General features: G+C 28.1%; 1 protein-coding gene across 3 annotated transcripts in view; it reads left to right on the top strand.

Annotated features, from left to right (window-relative positions):
• LOC112683612 (FERM and PDZ domain-containing protein 4) overlaps positions 1-23,554 on the top strand; it is an 81,725-nt gene that overhangs the window by 50,777 nt on the left and 7,394 nt on the right. For all 3 annotated transcript variants that reach the window (XM_025554713.1, XM_025554714.1, XM_025554715.1), the window contains exon 3: positions 9,284-9,427. In XM_025554713.1, the coding sequence (XP_025410498.1) occupies positions 9,284-9,427 (144 nt within the window). The remainder of the gene's footprint in view (positions 1-9,283; positions 9,428-23,554) is intronic.

The following is a 23,554-nucleotide window of genomic DNA, read 5'->3' on the forward strand; positions in this document are numbered from 1 at the left end:
TTAATAATTTAAAATTAAAGTTTACTATTTTCGAAATGTGAGACTATAAAAAAAAAAAAAATACTTCATACAATATGTTGTGATATTTTTCCTTTTCGTTTGGTGTAGATATTTAGTGGTGTGGGGGAAGGAAAATGGAAATCATATAAGGATTGGTATTTTTTTATTATTATTTCATCGAGTGTTCACCCGCCACCGATGTTGGTATTTTATTTAGTCCATATACACATACGAAGTTTGGTCTTTACAATAATAATATATTTCATCGCTTCTACTCACGCGGAGTACATAAAAACGAATCGATAAAAATTCGAGTTATTATTATTTTTTTGATGTCTGCACGTTCCATATATACACGCTACTGTTATAAAAGCTGTAGACGAACATTCGTTTCGTGAGTATATAATATACAATATGCATGCATATAAAGGTTAGAGAAGCGGAATTAAGGTTTTACAGAGAAGATGCTAAGCAAGTAACAATCATCCGACCTAATAATCTTTTTTCCGTGGTACTGATAATAGTGGTACATAGCTTTCAAATAAATACAATACAAAAATGTTCGTTAAAATTTGTGTTTATAAATATTAATAAAAAAATAAAACATTAGTTTACATGAGTTTTAATCTGACTCGATTTTCAATAACTTGCTTCAATCTAATATTATTAATTACCTAGTATATTAAGTAGTATAGGTAAGGGGACTGAGGAGTTCAATAAGCCAGGTACTGGATAAGGGCCGAGTCTTTATTATGATATGGAGTACTTGGGTATCGATAAATTGCAGGGTAACCAAAACATCTCTAATACGTAGTATACATGTACTGATGATGCTTATTGTAATGCCGATAACTGACTATCGAGAAGCGGAAACGAAGGGGAGTTTTAGGAGTTCAACTCCCTCCTAAATATTATAAAAAATGTAGTAAAAAAAATAACCTAACCTAAAAATGTAATAACTATTCTAAATTTTCTTATGAAGTTTAAAATATGTACATGTATATATATGTATGTATGTATGTATGACGTTTTACAAGCCATTTAGGCTCATTGCCGCATCAACCACTTGTCTCCACTGATCTCCTTCCTTAGCCGGTTCAACTCCGTTCTCAATTCCAAGCTCTTCTAAGTCCTTGTCCACTCTATCTTTTCATCTTTGTCTAGGACGTATTTTTGTTTTGTTTTTCGTTTCCATTCTGTAACTTGTCTTGTCATTTTCTCTGAGATCCACACGTGTTCAGTCCATCTCAATCTACTACTTTTTAACACACTATTGATGGTCGCTTCTCCATACAGATCTTTAATCTCCTGGTTTTTTCTTATCTCATATTCTCCCTTGCTATTTCTTTTGAATCCATAGACTCTTCTTGATATCTACCCTTCAAAAATCGCCAATTTGAGTTCGTCCGATTTCGTTGTAGCCAAGGGCGCCCATATGGCCTATATGGCCCATATGCCCCCGGGCAAGGGAGGGACATGTCCTCCCCCTGGAAAATATCAAAAATGTTGGAAAATTGCTTACTATGATCAGAATATATTCATTTAAAATAATTTAAAAATTTAATTTAATATATGAAAATCTATAATTTGTTTATGAAAAATCTATTTATTTTTTTTGGAAAATCAGATTATCAGCTATAAATAACAATACGTTTTTTCATTTCTATTCTATGGATAATTATCAATTCTTAAAATATTGTGTATTTCCAGAAATACGGTATGTATATACGAGTATGTGTATGTGTACTCAACCATAATATTTATAAATTAATATTTTAATAAATATAACTTATGTTTTAAGTGTCCAATTTATATTCTTAATTAAATAAAAATTTCAATAAATTACTTTTATGGTAAATTGGTTAAATTATTATTATTTTATAGTCTTCTAGTTTGATATATATGATGTAATAGTATAATGTAAAATTGTAAACCCCTTCTTATATCGTGGATCATTTCTATTTATGAATAGATTGAAAAATTAAAATGTTGTCCCCCCCCCTCTTGAGAATTTTTCTATGGGCGCTTTTGGTTGTAGCCCATACACCACATGTATATAAGGCAACTGGTCTCACTAGAACTTTGTAAAGTGTTATTCTTGATTTTCATGATAAAATCTTTGATTTAAATAGAGGTACCAATTCAAAGTAGCATCTGATATTAGGAGATTATATTTATTTCTTTATGTCCGTTTTGATCCTAATTAATGTCCACCCCTAAATATTTAAAATTATCCACTTTTTCAAATTTATAGTCATCAAATTCCGAGTGTCCTACTCTACTGTTATTTTTAGTCATGACCGTATTTTGTCTTATCTTCGTTTATTGTTAACCCTATTTTCTTTCCATTTTCAAGTAGATTTCTTATAATATTCTTTAGATTCACTTCATTTTCTGCCATTATGACAATATCATCTGTATATGCGACTACTACAAATTGTTTTTCAACTTCAATTTTAACTCTATTTGCTATGACCAAGGTATCTCTGATGACTGACTCCAACACTATATTGAACAATACTGGAGATAAGGCATCCCCTTGCCTTAGCCCAGTTACTACTTCGAAGTCTTCTGATATTCTGTTTCCAAATTTAACTTTGCACTTTGATTCCTGTTACACATGTCCAGATTAATCTCATAAGCTTTTCAGGTAGACCCAAATGGCACAATGCACTTCATAGTTTGTTTCTATTAATTTAATTGTAAGCAGCTTTGAAATCTATAAAATGAAGGTGAACATCTTTGCCGAATTCATGACTTTTTCAGTTATTATTTTAACGATATGTATTTGATTCAAGGTTGATTTTCCTGTCATAATTCCTGTCTGGTAATCTTTATTTCGTATAAATAAGGTTTTTTTCTATTGAGTAGAATAGTAGGCAGTATTTTGTATGAAGAATTTAATAATGGGATCCCCCTGTAATTTTTACAATACATAGAATCTCCCTTTTTAAATATATCTAGGGCATAGAACAGATATACGCCACGAACTTGGTATTTCTTCACTTTTCCAAATTTTATTGATCAGATTATGTAGCTAATTTATTAATTTTGGTCCTGCTTTCTTAAATCACTATTTCATCTTCTCCAGCCGCTTTACTATTTTTAAGCATTTCCAAACCAACCTAATTCTGCTCTTGTTGGCGGTTCTAAGTTTTGTTCTACTTAGGCACGTTTTTCTATGATTGTGTTTCTACTAAGTTGATTTTATAAAGACTTAAATATATTTTTAAACTCATCTATAATTTTTGCGTTCTTGATCAATAAAGTTTCATCTACTCCTATAATTATTATTGTTCTGCGTTTGAAACCAAGTTTAACTTTGCTTGCTTTTTCTAAAAAGATTCGTGTATTATTTTTTCTACTGTTTTCTATAAGCTCTATTCTTTCTTTTTCAAATGATTTTTTGTTCATCCTTATGACTTTCTTAACCTCTCATTATTTTATGGCTAATGTTATTTTATTTTCTTCACTCGGGTTCTCTATTACTTTTAATCTTGATCCCTTTTTTTCGTGGCCTTTTTACACTGATCATTAAGCCATGGTTTCTTCTTTCTCTGCAGTTCATGACTTAGTACCTCTACTGCTGTTCTTTTTACCGCTTTTTCTATACCTCCCTACAAATCATCTATATTTGTCTCTTATTCATTATTTGAAAGATATCTATTTAGTTTTTCCTGGTATTCCTTGGTTTTGATTTCCTTTAGTAACTCCTTATTGATTTTCTTTTTAAAATCTTGTTTGTTCTGCCATTCTATCTAAATCTTTAGCCTGAATTTTATTTTTATTAGAAAATTATCTGAGAACGCGGTACAGCATCTCATACTTCTTACATCTGCCACGCATGATCTTATTCGCCAATCAAAAATTATATAATTTATTTGGTTTTTTATTTTTCCACAATGTGATATTCTGGTAGGTGATATCATATATTTTGCCTAGCTTGTCATAGAAAGCATTATTTACCTCTTCACTTTTATCCTCTGTAGGCGCAGAGCAATTTACTATTAAAATATTAAACCATCAATAGTTAAATTTTATATAGCATATCCTGTAATTTATTGGTTAAAATTTGACAAGATTTGATAACAATTTGTCCTTAATTACAAAGCCTACACCTCGTTTATGCTTTTTTCCATCACTGTATAGAGTTGTGAATCCGTGTGCCTTTATACTACCAGATCCATCCCATTCCTGGACTGCCGTTATATCCAATCTATATCGTTGCAGGTACAATATGATTATCGTCATTGTTCCAGTCCTGTACATAGATTGCACATTCCAAGTTCTAATATATAAATACATAAGCTTCACGTTCCGAGGCATTGGTTGTTATTCTGAAATCAATGTATATATGTAATTATATAATGAATAATAAAGTATGCTGTTTATAAACATTTTAAATATTTTTAAGCCCCTTCCGAAATGTTTTCCTGCGTTCGCTCCTGATCATCGAATACCGATAAATTACCCCCCCCCCCCCCCATAAAATAAAGAAGAAAATTGCTCCACCCTTATATTTTCACCTCGACAAGAAAAAAAAAGATTCTCTTAAACCGTAGCCTGCGTTTTCACCCTTTTTTTTCCTCCCTCGGCACGCTGCGCACATAGTATTTGCTGTGTAAGCATCACTATGCCGTGGTAGGTGGTGGTATTCTTTCATTAATTTCTCATACCGTCCTACATAGTCGCACGTTTTGTAGTGCCGCACAACGTAATCAAACATTCATGACCGCGTGCAGCTGAGCACATTTTTCCATCCACTTTGCCGTACATACAATGTTTTTAATGAGTTACGTTTTGCACATTCGGTCTCTTACACACACACACACATATATATATATACTTTACATGTGTACGTGCATACATATATTTATATGAAAAAACTACCCCCGAGTAGTGCTAGTGCGGGTGGTAGTAGTAGTACTACATGTGTGCTCGGGGATACGGTGTGTTCTCACGCATGACTATGTCATCGGTTTTTATGTAGTAACGAAGACGAGAGCAGGAATAACAGATTAAAATTAAAAATTAGGAAACAGAAGTTATTTTTAAAAAAAGTAATAGACGCGAACAGTGTACATCTTTTTTTTCTTCTTTTTTAATTCACCCGTTTTTATGTAAAAAGATAACCAACTATAATGTTATTTTTGTACGTAAAATATTCATACCGCAACCATATATTTTTATTGTTATCAGCTATTTATGTGCACCCTATGTGCGGTAAATTAAAGCAGTGCTGTAATATACACTCCAAATGCACTAATTATCGTTGTGTAGGATTTGCGCGTGCGACAAACAAAACAAATTTAACAATAATCGCGGATTTACTTTACGTATTTATTTCAGTTTTCGATAAAAATGAGTTAATTATTTTAAAGAATAATTCTCAATTTATATATATTCTTGTATTCAGAGTGCACATATGCGTAATTAATTTTTAATTAATTATTTTACTTCAATACTTAAAAACATGTATTGTTTTGTTAGATAACATTTTATTATTATTATTACGAAGAGCGAATTTATAATTTAATTGCATAATTAATATGTTAATTATATCTTTAGCTTTAATATCTTATTATAAAGTCGAATATATCGTGACTTGCATTGGTGTTCTAAAGTGTAAAATAATACATTTAATATACCTATACTGATATTTTTACGTTTTTAATTATAAAACTTTATATTATGATAATAATATTTAAGTTCTATATAGGATAACTATATTAATTGCTCTAAATATAAAGGTTATGAAATAGTTTAATAGTACATTACTCTATCTGAAAATTTGAGTGAAAATATTGGTTTGACAGGTAACTATATAATATTCTACGAGTATCATATATTAATTTATGGTCTTGGCGTCCTTCAACTGTCATAAAATAATTTTAATTTGTTTGATAATTTTCAAAAACCAGTGTAATTAATTATAATAAAAATTAGATATTTATAATATGAAAAATTAAGTTACACAAAAATAGTTTTATTTTCTTAAACTCAATAAAACTTCTGATACACAAGAAAAAACATCAATCTTAAGATTATTCAACTTGGAAAGTATAGATCGTATCATTTTCGGTCGTATATCTATTTTACTAAGCACACTAAACTTTGAGAACTGAAAAGTTTCCCGCAGCTGCTCATGTATAAACGAGTTTTTTTTGGTTGAAGGATATTTTTCACAGCAATATTTATAAGTTCTAGGAAACCTAAAGTGTGTTTCTTTCATGCACCATTCTTTTCTATAAAAATGAACTTAAAATCATTCTTACGGAAAATTTAATCTTTAAATAGTCTTCGAATGCAAATAAAATTTAATTCTATGTAAACATTTTTTGATATAGGTATTATAAATAGTGAAAGAGAGTATTTTCATTTTTGATTTTTATTTTGTATGATTATCGTTATAATCGTATAATCATTGTTGTTTTCCAGTGAATTCGATTAGTACGCGAGTCCAATCATTTTATTAATTTGTGTTTTATAAATGAATAATTTAATTTGTCGAATCATTTCTATCGGATAAAAAAGGTATTGCTCAATATTTTCGTTTTTTAATGTTTTAAACTATACTTGTTATCATAGGCGCAAATAGCCAAACATTTTAAATCATAATACCCTATTAAACTGATAAAAATAAAGTAATTATATAAAATTTCTTATAACTGACTTAATACTTAATTTTGGGGGAGGGGTAGTTATAATTTGCTGTAATTTGGAGAATCTAAGATCCCTAAGCCCTCATTATTTGTGTCAATACTTTTTATAGTTTAATTTGTTTATTGTTTACTTATTATTAGTCCAATTATTATAACATATATTTTTAAAATTTAATTTTTCTCATTTTTATAAAAAGCCGCTTATTATATTTTGTTTTTTTACTGTACTTAATGTTATCAGATAATGTTTCAAGATTTTTATACTCACTTTAGAATGTTATATTATTAGTACAATAAATAACGATTTCAAGTAAAAATGCATTTTTTAAAAGCATATGATATCCGTTAGTTGGTTACGAGTTTTAAAAATGCTTTACCTATTTTGACGATGTGTACATCACCTTTTTTGATTTGTGTTACATTTAGTCCCTAAAATCACTGTGTCGCCATAACATCAAAATAATAAACAATATTTATTGTGTAATATAGACAAAATATAAATAATATAAAGGTACGAATTTTGAGATATACTATTTATATCGCAGAAGTGACAATTTAATATAATTTTATTTAAAAAAAATAATTATTTTCTTATTTGTTTTTCCTTTTACCGTGGATATTTCGTGTTACCCTTACGCTTGGTCCATGTCACCTTTGGGGACATATCACTCCGATTAAGAACCACTGATGTATAACATTGATAACCAACCAAGTATAATAACCATCGATCGAACGCTTTTCTTACAGTATTTTACATTTATTTTAATATACTATAAACCGATTTTTCTCGGTTGTTTAGTAGTTCAATTATTTTTAATGGTTTTTTATTTTGTAGTATAATATTTCACATGATTTACCATACATGCAAACTTAAATATATGTATATTATATATTAAACACGTGTGGTATACTTGTACGAATCGTCGTCGAAAATCTGTATTTCATAAAGATATGATATATCATATTGTCGCACTTTATGCCATAATATAATAAAATACAACTCAGATTTTTAGTCCATTTAGAAATATTATAATGTGATACAATTGAATAAATAATAATGTCTCAAAACATATTATACTATCGATTGAAAAAACATTTGCTGCTTGAAACATTATATATATATATATATATATATATATGTCTGTTATTATGAATTTTATATCTTCTTTTATTTTAATACCGACTATAAAAGCGTCGTGCATTCATTTATGTTATTCCAAGTGTATATCAAATATACTATGACACTTAAGATCAACAGTTTCTCAGAAATGAACTAATTCAAAAATTTCAAATTACACTCGGTGATCAATCCCTGATAAATAGTATTTATAATGGCGTTTAGATGAAGCATATTTCTACCAATATTGTGAAATTAAATAATTAAACATTAAAAACCATCGGAGTTCGTGTAACTATCATTTCGCCAGTAACAGACACCAATTAAACGTACTTATAGTATTTTCGTTTAATCCAAAAATTTGTAAAAATATAATAATTTTAAAATTTTTAGAATAGAAATATTGTAAACTTATCAATACATAATATAAAATGGAGAAATGTTTGTTAAACATACATTAAATTAGGTGTATAAAAAAGAACTATTTATATTTTTATTTGGTATTATATTATTTTAATAAAGAAAAGTTTATTTAAATTATCATATATTTATATATTATATTATATATAAATTGTTAAAAACAATAAAATATTTGCACTAATATAAGTTGACATTCACCTTGTAATTTAAAATACTTCCATTGATTAATGGTATTTTATCTGTTTTGATGAGACGGCTATACCTATTATTCTGACGTTTCTTATGTTTACTTTTTTGTGTCTATGTGTACTAGGATAAAAAGTAGTTAACGACCTCATTGGAAATAAATGGATATCCAACACTATTATTCTGGTTATTCGAATATAATTGTGTAGACAGTGGATTAAGAATAAATACTAAAATACTATTATAAAATTATATAGCATGATAAATCTGTCGAAGAATATAATTTATCGAATTCGTTTCAAAACTCGTTACGGAAACATTAAATTCAAAACAAATAATTTTTACATTCACCAATATATATATGTATATGTATATGTATACAGATAGTTAGCTATGTTGACATTAATAGGACATGACATGGCAGAGTGGTTGATCGTTTGCTGGTCGGTTGGCTCCGGTTAAGCTTATGCTCCTACACATAATATATGATTAAATATACATTGATTGTATTTTTGATGCTAAAATCCCTAAAAAAAAAAATCACATTTAGATTATATGTATCTAATCAATACTAAACGATTAACAATACATACTGTTATTTTAATTATTTATTCATTTATAGTATTGATTATGATAACATTAAAAATAAAACTAGAGATTTAATGTTCTTGTTCAAAACTGAACGTATTAACATTAAACATTTTATTCTCAATATTAAAATCATGTGTTCAACTTGTAAATCCGCAAAACAAAACTATGTTATGTATATTAATCATTGTTTACTATATAAAATAATTTTGTTGCTTTGTGTTGTCAATTTTTCAATGGCCATTTAAATAAATAAAATTATATATTTTTATTGAGTAGGTATAATAAATATTATGGATTTCCCCTCTAGCCACATCACAAAAACAACCAGCTATGAAGATCCTAGGACTGATTTGGTGGAGGAGAGCCCGAAACCTAGACTCGTTACTTTGAAAAGACATCATGAACTGGGATTCGGATTCGTAGCTGGCAGTGAAAAACCTGTTATAGTAAGGTACGTCAGTTTATTTTAATTGTTAGAAAAATAATATACTGAATATATCTGAATAAAATATTAAGAGTTTAATGCATAGATTTTTTACATCGATTATAAAAATATATAGTATAATAATAACTCATTGTTATTCAAGAATATTGCATGACGAACATGCAAGTCTACCTTAGTTATATCATTTTCGAATAAAACTATTATTCCCACGTTATATTTTTAATAGAAAATATATACAGATACAAAACAGCTCGATGAAAACTAGCAATTTTTTGAGTGATTTGCCTACTATGAAATTATTATTATTTCTTATTTATGTATATAAATCGAAAAAAAAAATCACTATTTCCGTTATTTATCAATTTTTATTTAATCTCGTGAAATAATTTTTTCGAAAGAACTAAAAAATATTTTTCCGAAAGGTTAGGTGACTTTCAATTTATCTTTAAATTTCCCGCTGGCGCACGAGTTTTCTCTTGCCCCCCCGGTACAAATAACCAGTCATCTAAGACCAAATGTGTTTTATAGTCTTGTACGCGCACAGGACATATTTCCGACGGCGCGTAATAGTACATGGTACAGTTTTTTTTATAGCGAAAATTCTATCCAACTGTTTATACCGATGGGTCGTCGCTCGGCTGTAATAATTTTTTTTTTCAGACATATCACTCTAAGTAATCGTAAATCGTCGTCCACTGCAGCCACAATGGACAAGTATATAATAATTGACTTTTAAAAATAAAATATCTAAAATAAAATGAAGTAGAATAAGATCTGCGCTGGGATTTCAGACAGTCGACGGAGCATACCGCGTACGTCACGTATAAAGTTTATTTATTTGTTTGTTTTTTTCCGTCCTCTTGGTACCAGAATTTTTGTCGTCGTCACCGTTGATGTTGTCATTGTGCTTCTTCCCGATTTCTCGCGTCCATCTCGATCGATCCTTTCCCCGTGGCCGATGGATGTATCAAATTTATACCGCGGCCGATCGTTGTCGAGGGTAAACGGACGTGACCAACTAACCGTACGCGCCTAGTACTTACACCCGAACGCTCGGCAAACGGTTTAGATTTCGTTTTGGCTTCCCAAAACGTTCTGCGCGCGCCCAATGATCACCACCCGTACTTTGTTTCGAAGGTACCTACGTATATATGTTGGCGCAGACGTTGACCGATCGTCGTAGAATTTTCCCTCGGGGACGGCGGTCGTAACGTAGCAGCGCGCGAACCAAACGAAAGGATTATTGTTGCGTTCAAAGTGAAAATAATAAAACATTAACACTGAATTAATCAGCGTTGAGGGTCATTAATAATATGGACGTGCAGTGGCACATGCACATACGTATACGTATGTAGGTATGCGTGCGCGCTGTATCCGTCGTACGGAATTAAATTACTGTCGACGATCACCACCACTAAACCGCGTACTTCCAACAGTCGTTTCCGTGCATATTATTTACGAACGTAAAACGTTTTATTGAGATAATACAGTAAAACTTATCAACGGCACAACAAATAATCTACTAATCATTATTATTATTATTACTAATACTGTTGTACATATACGGTTGAATTCGAAAAAAAAACTAAACAACTACTATGTTTGACTATTAGTTGTATGGCGTTCCCTATTACGATTCTTATTTATACAGCATTTATTTATTACTACAGCACAGAACGAACGTAGTATAATATTTAAATCAACTATTACACATTATAATATAATTGTGTTCGAAGTACTTTCATGGTTCATAGAATTCGTACGATTTTATTTCGCTTGGGTTTTGAGTTTAATTACATTTCGATTTAGCTATACATTCAGCTACATACATTACATTATATACATACATTTAGCTATACATATTCGATATATCTTACTAAAATAGTTTATATTTTAAACGTATCGAGTAGTCATGGGTTATGTAGTTACTACAGTAATATTGTATCATCTATACCAAAGATTTCCAAACTTTATTTAAGGGCCACAAAAAAAATCAAATGCTCTTAGTGGGCCAAAAATGTATTAACAGATATAATTTTAAATTTTATGAAAATATAGGTAAATATAGGTAAATAAATATGTTTACTTTACATTTTTTTTTATAAAATATCGTTTACTTTACAATATATTTAAATAAAAATAAATATAAATATAATATAAGATTTCAACTTTTGAAATAATTTTTTTATTAATGAAAATTATGAAATTGATATTTTTTTGCCAGTATTTTATCGAATTAAGGTTATATGTCACTAGTTCCAATTTTCAAAATCGCCTCCAAATGTTTGTCCGTCATGGCTGATCTATATTTTGATTAAATGTATTTCATTTTGGAAAAAGTTGTAGCAAATATAGATATATAATCAATAGCAATTTTTTTTAAATTTGGATATTGTGTATCTGGTAGAAATTTATAAAAATCAACTAAAGTCACTGCAAATCAATTATTTCCATTTGAAGGGTAGGAGGTAACTTCTCAATATCACAACCAAACGGATTTTGAAAAATATTTATGTCTTCAGATTTTTCGTCAAGATCAGAAAAACATTATTTAAATTGAATTTTTAATTCAGAAATTATTTTTTGAGCGAATTCAATTGGAAATTGTGTTTTAGATTCTTTATTATATTTATCGCAAGTACTCGTAAAAAATGAGTAAAACAATATTTTGAAACTTGTGTTTCAAATAAAATAAGTTTTTGCCTAAATGCTTTTACTAATGTGTAAATATCGCAAATATGAACATCTCTACCTTATAACTTGAGATTGAAGTCGTTTATATGTTTTGTGATATCCACTAAAAAGCTAATTTCCGAACCCACTCACTATTTGTAAGTAAAGGCAGTGGTCGATTTTTTCAATTAGAAATATTTTATTTCTTAGCCCAAAAAATCGCGATAGGACTTTTCCACGGCTAAGCCATCGAACTGCTGTAAAATACAGTATATTTGGGTACTCTGGTTCTATTTCTTTGAAAAAATTTTGAAACTGACGATGCCCAAGTGCGCTCGAACGAATAAAATTTACTGTTGAAACTACTGGATCCATAACACAAGACAAGTCTAAAGTCTTTCCGCATAATGCCTGCTGATGAATAATACAATACAAAGTCATTGATTTAAAACCTTCTTTTTCACAACTCGTAAATATCTGTCCAATTAAACCTTTATTTATCACATATGTTTTTTCCGCCATCAGTAGTGATACATTTAAAAATTTCCCACTTCAAATTATTCTTTAAAAATGATTTATCGACAACTTTAAATATGTCGATACCTATCGTAAGTCCATGCATGCTATGTACAGAAAGTAAATCATTTGAAATTTCTAAATCTTTATTAACACCACGAATATATAAAAGTAACTATGACGTATCAGATACATCTGTTCATTCGTCAAGTGCTATACTAAACGAAATGAATTCTTTAATCTTGTTATTAACCTGGTAATTAAAATTATTACTAATACCTTCTATTCTACGAGTAACAGTGTTAGCAGAAAGGCTAATATTTTTAAAAGTATCAATTTTTTCTGGACAAATTTCTTCAACTGCTTGAATTATACATTCTTTTATTAAACTACCATTAGTTTCCTTCACTTTTCCTCTTTTTGACAATAAATGTAATATATGAAAACTAGCTTTCGTAGCAGCTTCATTAATATTAATTTGTTTTTTAAATAAAAATTCTTGTGATGAAAAATTATTTTGAAGTGACTGCAATTTATTTAAACGTAATTTCTCAGTAAATTTGGAAAAAGTTGTCATATGTTTAGTTTCATAATGCCTTTGAATATTGTACTCCTTAAGTATAAAAATACTTTCTTTGCAAATTAAACATATTATTTTGTTACCTGAATAAATAACCAAATAATCCAACGACCACTTTTCATTGAAAACACGACATTCTGAATCTATTTTCCTTTTCAATCCCCTTTCCTGACATGTTGATTTGATGAATATTAAATTAGTAGGTAAAGATAATATTTATAATAAATACTAAAATACATTGCACTGCACAGACGTAGCCGCATAGGTAAATAAACAAACGTTGTGGATTGATTTTGTTGTAACGCTCATCAATGTGGCTCTCTCATATTGAGTTTAACTTATATAAATAACTAGATAAAATAATTTCAGTTCATACATTTTTATGATACGTGCCCGCGATAACGACTTTTTGAATTACACATACCTATCTTATATTTATTGATATATTATATATCTATATTTATCTATGCGTCCTATGCAGGTCACGGGCCGGTTAAAACTTGTTCGCGGACCATATTCGGCCGCGGGCCGTAGTTTGGAGACGTCTGATCTCTACGATAGAAGAAGCATACATAAACTATACATAACTGCACAAATAATATACCCATACTTAGAACATGTTGAATGATGTTTGCTATGGGTGACATCTTGATAGATCGTGGAATGATATTATGTAAGATCTTATAAAAATTATAAGTATTATGGATATTTAAAAATCCGCTTGGTAAATTATCCCTATAATACACCTCATGGATAACGGTATTTTTTACCGGATGACGACGCATTTGTCTACTAAAAAAATATTCTAATTATAAATTTCACAGTATAGTAGCTTAACCAAGATTTATTCTACTGAATGTTTAGAATATTTAAGAACAATTTCATTTGATTTATGTGTGAGCTGCAGAGTATGAGCATCTAAATGTTCCGTTTATAAAATAACAACTTGACTTTTAATAACGGAGTGAATACTTGATAATAGCTTATTACCGTTATGTTGAAAGATGTCTTTCTCACAACAGATATGGTTGCGTTTGTAAGTTTGTTTGAGCGTAAGTGTCGTCTATAGAAGTTAAAATTGTCAAACTAATATAAGATTCACAAACGAAACACTCGCATACACATATGTTTCAGGTAAGATCAACTCACTTACAAATGGTACATTCAACAAGAATTATTATTCTCATTAAATGTACCAATTGGTAGACAATTTATTCTTTTCGAATAGAAAACGTCAATATATATATAATAATGGCCTGTACAATTCACAATGATTTTGAATACATTTGTTCAGCTTTATCCATACCAGATATTCCAACACGCGTATTTACATTGACATTTTTTCACAGAAGAGTAATGACGTGGGTTTGCGCAAGAATTTCGATTTAAAATCATGTTAAATTTGTAAAACATTACCCTCTACGGTAGAACTGACTAGTTTTTTTTTTTTTTTTTTCACGAAATACCGAACAAAATATTCTGAACAAAAATACATTACATAAAATAATAATAATTTAACATACCTAATAATGTTATGATTGTATTTCAATCAATGATTTAAGGTCCATTGTATTTACACTATAAAACTGTTTGATCCTCTCCAGTAATAATGTCTTATATGCAATATTTATTTTGAGATTTATGAATAGATATAATGTTATATTATAACATATAATATACAATATAAATTAAATATAAAATATAAAATATAATATATTATTTTATTTATTAAATTAATAAATAATTTATGCAATTTTAAGTATTTTATATGATTTTTAGTTTTTTTCACAATGAGCCATTTCATTATCATTAACCTATTATGATTTCCTTATTGGATTAATTTTTTTTATTATTTAATAAGCCAGCTGCTACTGTTTATTAAAAACTAAACAAGATATTATTTTTATCATTATTATTATTATTATTATTATATTATCACTAGCTGACCCGACAAACGTTGTTTTGTCATATAAATTATTTCTAGAGAATATTTTGCTAGAAAAAAATAACTAATTTAATATTGGTGCGGAAGGATGTGGTATATAAGTGGAAGAGGTATAGAGTGTTGTGAACGGTGACGAAATATAAAAATGAAAAGAATATCAAACAGTTATTTTTTTAATAATTTATTAAAATTGATCCATTAAAATTATACGAATATATATATCGCTAATTATGACAATGTTAGTAATTAAACAATATCAATTCCTTAATGCATCAGAGTGTACAATATTTTTTTATTATCCCACCTTTCGCCAACACAAACAAACTGGATGTTTCGAGAGCATGCCACGTATAATTGTCCATGTGAAAAAAAATGATGTGCTCAAATCTTAACCACAGACAGACATCACTTGGCCTTGAGACTTATTGATAGTCATTGCAAATGCCAATCTAATTGGAAATTGAAGGCGTTTAAATTGTATTGGTACATCTGTGGGTATAATAGGGATTCGTGGTAATAATATATTTTCGCCTCGGAATTTGTCATTTAAAATGATGGCTTCGATAACATTTTTCATTAATTTTTTAATGAATAATCGCATGCCGTTGGACTACCGTGGTGGGTTCAAAATAACTAACGATGCAAAATAACTGGAGATCTAACCTCCAGTTGTAAATTATGCGGTGGCATGCCTGGTAAATCCAATGAGTTTAAAAACTCTGTTGAATAATTTACAGCTTCAATAGCATTGCAAACTGTATCAATAAATTTGTATGACACCAAGTCTCCTGGTAATAAATGTTGTATCTTAAGATTTGATTCGTTGACGTTTTTTTGCTGCTAAAATTGCTCTTTCTGCCAGCCACTAATGATTTGTGTATTGTTTATGTACACTGAGAAATATCTGGTTAATGAGAGCATCTTGCGAATCAATGATTGTGCAGAAATCAGTTGGTAATTGTATACATCCCGTTTCATCTGTAATAATTTTCCCATCAACGATATCTAACAATTGTTTTGAGAATCTTCTACACGCAGCTTTTTTTGATTGAATCGCAAGTATCGTAATTTTCCGCTCTCTATCTTTACATATATGTCGACCATGAATTGTTGACCAAGCTCACGACATCCTAGAATAACGTTGTCCTGATCGCATCTAATCATCAACCGATATGTATAATAATCCTTCGAACTAGCATTCTTGTTTGTTTTAGCACCTGTTGCGGGATCTTGTTGTTTAATATTTATGCAATACCCGTCATTTAATACCAAAAATAAAATTAATAGTTTTTAAATAGTTTTTAATAGTATCATTTAATAATTCATTTTCAATTGCGCAGTTATCGATCGGGTCAAAAATTATTAAATTAAGCTACGATTTATAAAACAGTAGCACTTACGAGTATAAAAAATAGATAAAAACCTATTCGCAGACCTATCAAATGCATGTACAAAATTTCATTGAAATCAGTTAAGCCGTTTTGGTGGAGTATAGTCACAAACACTGTGACACGAGATTTTTATATATATATAGATTATATTATTTATATAAGCAAATACTGTATTTAATATCCTAAATATTCTAATAATTGATTCTTACGACATGATAAAATAATATGTAGTAAATATGAGGTTATAACGGTATTGATTTTTTTTTTTAAGGTATTATAATTCAGCAATAATTTCAAATAAAACGAAAATAAAAATATATTAGAGACAAACAGTAAGAATTATATATCCACTTCGTTAAATGTTGGTAAATTTTTAATTAATTTGAAAATATTTATTTTCGCAAAATTTAATGAAATGCTTCACAGGTACTTGAAAAATGTATGAATAGTGAGAAATTATCCTAAACACAACGTGAATATTTTCATATTGTCGTATCATTGTCATATTTTTTATACTATTATTATTAAAACTCTTGTACTATTTGCTTACAGATTTTTATAATTATGGAGTTAAATAACAATAGCAGGAAAAATAGCTATTATAAGTTTTTATCAATTATTTTTAGCTACAAAAAAAATTAATTAATAGTGTTAAATGGAAAAGTGAAATTTATTTTCATTAAATACGATATGCAAAATCAAATACAATAATATTTTAATTTCACACATAAAAATATTATCAAATTTTAAAAATTACTTATATATTAAAAAAGAAAAATAAGAGGAAAGATAATGTAGTCGTAAAAAATATAGTACCTATCCAACCATTTTTCTCGCAAAGATTTTATTTGAACGTACAGACTATATAACAATCAGCAACACACATCATTTGACCCATCACAGTTTTCGAGATAATGATCATTTTTTATCGGTTTACTATCTTCTCTTGATTATTATTATTGTTAGTTATTTTTCTTTTTTAATTTTTGTTAATAAAAAAAAATATAAAAATTAATGAAAGGTATTCGTGAATGGAAAGTATTCATTTTGATAAATTAAAACATAGCCATTTTAAAATTCTTATTGATATGTTTACAATTATAATAGAAATAATAAATTCAATGATGAAAGAACTTATTATTATCAGTATATTTATGGTTATTTTAATTTGCTAGAGGTTTATTTTTTTTTTTTTATGTATATTAACAACAATAATAAAAATCAAGAGCCAAATTTCACGATAATTTGTATTTCAATCGTTATAAAAACGTAATTTGTATACAAAAGACTTTGATCTAGAAATTACATTATTTATGTTAACCGCACTCAAAACGTAGATTTTAAAGCTTAAAAGATTTATACGTTTACTTTTTACATTAAAAAGCTAACCTCGAATTTCATTATTCATTTTGTCTAGAAAAAATTTAATAAAATTTATTGAGTTTGTTTTTTTATTTATTTATTATTTTTTTTTAATACAGTTGATAATTTAATTTTTGTTGCTACTTATCTAACAATTCGAACACGATTTTTTGAAAAGCAAACATTGATTGTCCGGTATTAAAAATTTCAATTTTATGTCGTCGTAACACCATCAAATAATGAACTGCTTAGTTACAAAAAATAAATATCCCCATCAGAATTTCTGAGATTCTTTTTTGTTTCGTAACATTTTTCATTTGTTGTTTTTCACGGTAGAAGTAAAAGCAAAATATACTTATTAACATTTTTATACATTTATGCGTTGTACACATTATAATAAACAGTTTTCAAGAAATTGTTAAAATTTTCTAAGTCACGATATTTTCAATTCCAGAAATAAGTTAACATATTTTTTAAATTAACTTGTAACATTATACACGTTTGTAGTTTTTAAGTAAAAAAAAAAAATTACAAACTTGATATTTGTTACTCGTATTTGTTGATGTAAAAATTTAATGTTTGAAAAATAAAACAATCTCTTTCTACTGCAGCAAGTACATTTTTATACAACGCATAATACTTTTTTTTCTTGTATGAATGCAATGTCAATAGTCCAGCTGATCCCATGATTGGCTATATTTAATTTATACGTAAGTGCAGTACTCGATTCTTCTGAAAAAATAAGAATGAATTATATTCTGAATTATTTGGAAGATTTTAGTACGCTCGAAGCGATTCTTCTCTCAGATCGCATGTGTATAATACATGTGTATTCGTTAAGTGCGGTATGGTTGCCCGGGGGAAATTCAAGCATTTTTCATTTTCGACCAAATAAATATTGTACTTCTATGATTTCAAATCTGCAGGTCCGATAGTAATTGATTCAATAATAATATTAATACAACAGAGACACTTAATTTTAATAATTACTCGGTGGTCGCGTAATACGATAAAAGTGTTATATCATTTTCCCACACGTAGAAGTTGGTATGTGTTTTAGTGAAAAGCTATGAATTAATCCATTAACAATTAGTCAGTAGCTACCCGAAACTTATTAATAATATCTTCATAACTTTGTACAAACCGCATGACCTGTAGGTGTAATCCCTGAAGAATTAAATTAGTTCAAAATTCTCTCTACTACTAAAACTCTTTCTATAAGGATAACAATTGTTTAATTTGTATGTATGTACTATCCAAATAAATATATTATTATTTATTACGTAGAAAACATCAATTGAAGGGTACTAATTTATACTTAAGTATAAATTACTTATTTATAAATATTTAAAGTAAGTATATATAATTTTAATGTTTTTTCGTGCTCGAGTTTCTTACATTTTATTGAATAAAACCGCTTTATCATAAAAATATCTACTTTGAAAAGAAAATACAGTGTACCTATGATTTGACTTTATCTGAGGTAGTATATTCAAAAATGTTTATCCATAATTGTTTTTGAATGTATTTAATATTTTTTAAAATGTTATTTAAGTATAGATTCTAACCCAGCTTTATACTTTTTTTCAATACAATATGTAACAAATAAAGTGTAATACAATATATTACTATAATAATAATATGTAATTATAGGTTAATCCAAAAGTTAGTAAAAACTTACTCAAAGTTTCACCGATAATGTTTACCAACGAACTAATTAATTGCAACATTTTTACATTACAACATATTATACCTAATATTTCGGTTCATACAATTTTTTTCACTATAATGTTATGATATTTATGTGTGCACTATATTATAATATATTCTGCATGTCATACATTAATTTCATTGAAATCAATAGTATGAATGAAATTAATAAGTTATTAATATTCACTCTAAGTGTGTTTTATTGTTTGCGTGGAATGTTAATTTATTGTTGTTAGTGATGTACTCGTATTTGTCGTTTCCAATGGTCCGAACAAAATGATCTCAAGCAATTAACGTTTTTATTAATTTGAAATAAAATTAGTGTGTTTTGTGTACATATTATACAATCGATAGAAACCAATAGACCATCATAATTCTAGTAACGTGTACACTGTTTATTCGTATTATTTAATATATTTTTTTTTTTTTATGAAACATGTGACTTAGGTTATGAACACAATACAAGTAAAAGCTAAAACTTATTTAATTAACTCAATATCCCGCTACAAGCAATACGACGTCGGTTCGGTTGTCTGATAAAACAATAATATGTAAGGCATATTTCGTTAAAATATTCAAATATTCAACTCACGAATTATTAGCGAATCCCAATCGCGTCTCGTCTTACGGCATTGTTCTACTGCAATTTAAATTAAACGGGATGTAGGTACTATTTTCTAAAATACTATTCAGTATAGGTAATTCGTCACAGTATACTAGTATTACCCGCATAATACAGATTTACAATATAATAGGGGCGGCGAACTTATGGCACGCGTGCCAAAAATGGCACGTTTAGCAAATTTTAATGGCATGCGCAAAAAATTGAAATTGTACAAAAATTTTTTTTTACTATTTATAAATTGTTGGTTGTAAGAATTTCAAATTATATATGTTTTAAAAATGACAATATTTCTTATGCTTTTTGTCAAACTATGTTCGTGAAAGCTTATTCGCCATAAAAAATGTAATTAAATTGAAGGAAAGGATTTGACCTACGAAACAATTGCTGCTTGTGTTTCACTAAAAATGACTAAAATTTAATAAAAATAATGTAATAAATCTGTAATTTTGTTTAAAGTCTTAGAAAATATAATTTTCTTTGGCTCATAAACGATTTTCAAAACCTAAAAAGGAAAAATTTGGCACTTGAACTTAAAAAGGTTCGCCACCCCTACCATATAATATAGAGAAAACCGAACGTCTGAAATCTATTCGCTATTGCTTGGAAAAAGCATTTTTCAATTTTTCACGCAAATCCGTAGTTTTCTAGAACATCTCGTACAAAGCATAAATCATAAAGCGTCTTTTCTGCAAACGAAAAATTAATTTTTCTCCTAATTATCCATCATCTTCGTGGCTTTTCTATTAATTTATTAATTTGGTCTATTCAATAATGCGCAGTGGCGCATTTAATATATACGCGCCCCGGGACAAAATAATTTTTCCGCCCTACCCCTTACAAAAAAAAAATATATATATATATAAATTCAAAGTTAAGCAATAAAAAAATTAATTTTATGAAACAAATTATAAATCAGTTGTTTCGCGATATTGTATTAGATAATTTTATAGTAATACATATCCTAACGTTAACATAATTTTTTTTTTCAGTGAATATTCCTTTCTTAAAAAAAATATATATATATTAAATATAGAAAATGGAATTAATACTTATTAAATGCACAATGATTAACAATACGTGGTTTTTTATTAGATTAAATATATTATATTTATTATTAATTATATATAATAAAATAATCATAGCTTATAATTTTTTTCTTAACTTTTGAGAAGAAAAATATTCAATAATATCATTAAAATTAATAGTTTTCGTTAAATCAGATTCAATGTTGAGGGTTGTAAATTAATTAAGACGATTTATGATTCCCGTTGTTAATCTTAAATAAATTTTGACCATTTTTAATGTAGAAAATGATTTTTCCGTTGAAAAATTACTTGAAGGTGTACATATATAGTAGCATCCTTAGAGCAATATCAATATAAGGATATACTTCAACTAAATTATTTTCTTTTATAAATGCTAACATACATTGAACACTTTTAGGTACAATTTTACTCCTTTTGTAAACTTTTTAAATGTGCCCTAAAGTGAATACCACGTTCTGTGTACCCGAGTCTTTATTATAAACATTGAACGAAAATATAATATCTTATCGAATAATTCATATAATATACCTATTTTTCTATTTCACTATTTCACTATTTTTTTCCCGTTTTGTGCCTCCATAATTTCGATAAATCAATATATTTCAGGTAGAATTTGATATTTTACACCTAAATATTATATGTACCCTCGCGTATATGGAATATGATTTTTTCGAATAACAATTATTTTACCCTGTCCATATAAAACCTATAATGCAGGTAGACTACGAATTGTACAGTTTTATTGTCCACCAATTATCGTCGCATTGACATGTACGTATATCGTGGTGATTTTCTTAATCCCTTCCTCTTCCCCAAATCACCAAAAAAAAACGAGCCGCCGAACAGGTTTCCTGGTAGATTCAGTCGACCAAACAAAAGAAAAAAGGTTTACAATTAAGAATTTTATGAAGTAATAAAAAAATACACACGGACGCACACTCGGTTGTCAAAACTCTTGTGTATTATAATCTTGTTGATTTCGATTTTTTCACCGTATCCAATTCGATATAGAGATGAATCAATAGCTCTGTGTGTGTATGTGTGTGCATTTCACATAAAAATATCTTCTACAATACCGTAAAGACCTAAATGACAATTCGTGATTGACCCACTTTCGGAAGTGCTAAAACGCGTATACGTTGCTGTGAGGTGTTTGCTTTTAGAATATAGCATGAAATGTAATTTCTCTCCGTTTAACAAACTATAAATAAGTTATTACTTTAAATAATGAAAATACCTACGTTAAACTATGATCGTATAATACATAATATATATTGTTATTGCTTCGTTCTGAATTAAAATAATATGACTCGGGGCTCAAGATGTCAGCGAATCCACAGTTAATATTTATAGACAAAATTGGCCTCTTGAAGACTTTTAATATTTTTCAAGTGTGCCGACTATGGGTTGAAGTTAATATTAGATCGGGACAAATGTTCTAGTTGTCACCCTCCAAATAACGTCACTGGTTTAACTGTAGAGAATAAAATATACAAATTACAGTAAAAAATCTCTATGCCGAACCCCATGTAAGACGGAATCCTCCATAAAATAAAATTAATGTTAATGTTTTCAATAATAATTATGAATAAACTTAAAAATACATTATATGATCATATTGCGTTTTTTCGTTACAATGTATACATTTATAATCCAGTTTCAGAAATAATAAGTGGCCTCTTGAAATAACCTACCTTTCAGTTCTCTAATTATGAATCCGCTCCTAAGTGTGACGAGACGTATAATTTTTAAATTACCAACATTATTACATTTTTTAAACAATGCGTCGTGGTTTTTGTTTGGTTTTCATGTGCACAAGTAAAAATGTATAATAGTGTTAAAATATTCAAAATGATTACATAAATGGCTTACTGCGTTAATAATGAAATTTATTAGATAATTAATTACTAACCTTAGAGTTTTATATTGATATATTTTTTCACGAACTAATTAAATGCCAAAAAAAGTTTATATTTTCATAAAATAAATTTTTCCTCTGATTAATGGATTCAATCATTTATTTTGTATAAACCAATTTTATGCTTCTTTATGAGCCCTTATTTATAGTATTTATATTTTTCGCCTAGTTATTACGTTCGAGGAAACCAATATTTAAATTTTCTTTGTCAAAATGAAAATTATTTTTGATAAAAAATCACATTGTTAATATAATAAAATAAATTAGTAGCAACGGTCGTGGATAATGAGATATAATTTACTGTAGAGACTATCGTGTGCTTAAATAATTATTTGTTTTTAAATTCTTACATTTATTATTAAACAAG

Source organism: Sipha flava, unplaced genomic scaffold, assembly GCF_003268045.1.
Source record: "Sipha flava isolate LNK unplaced genomic scaffold, YSA_version1 231_pilon_pilon, whole genome shotgun sequence".
NCBI lineage: Eukaryota > Metazoa > Arthropoda > Insecta > Hemiptera > Aphididae > Sipha > Sipha flava.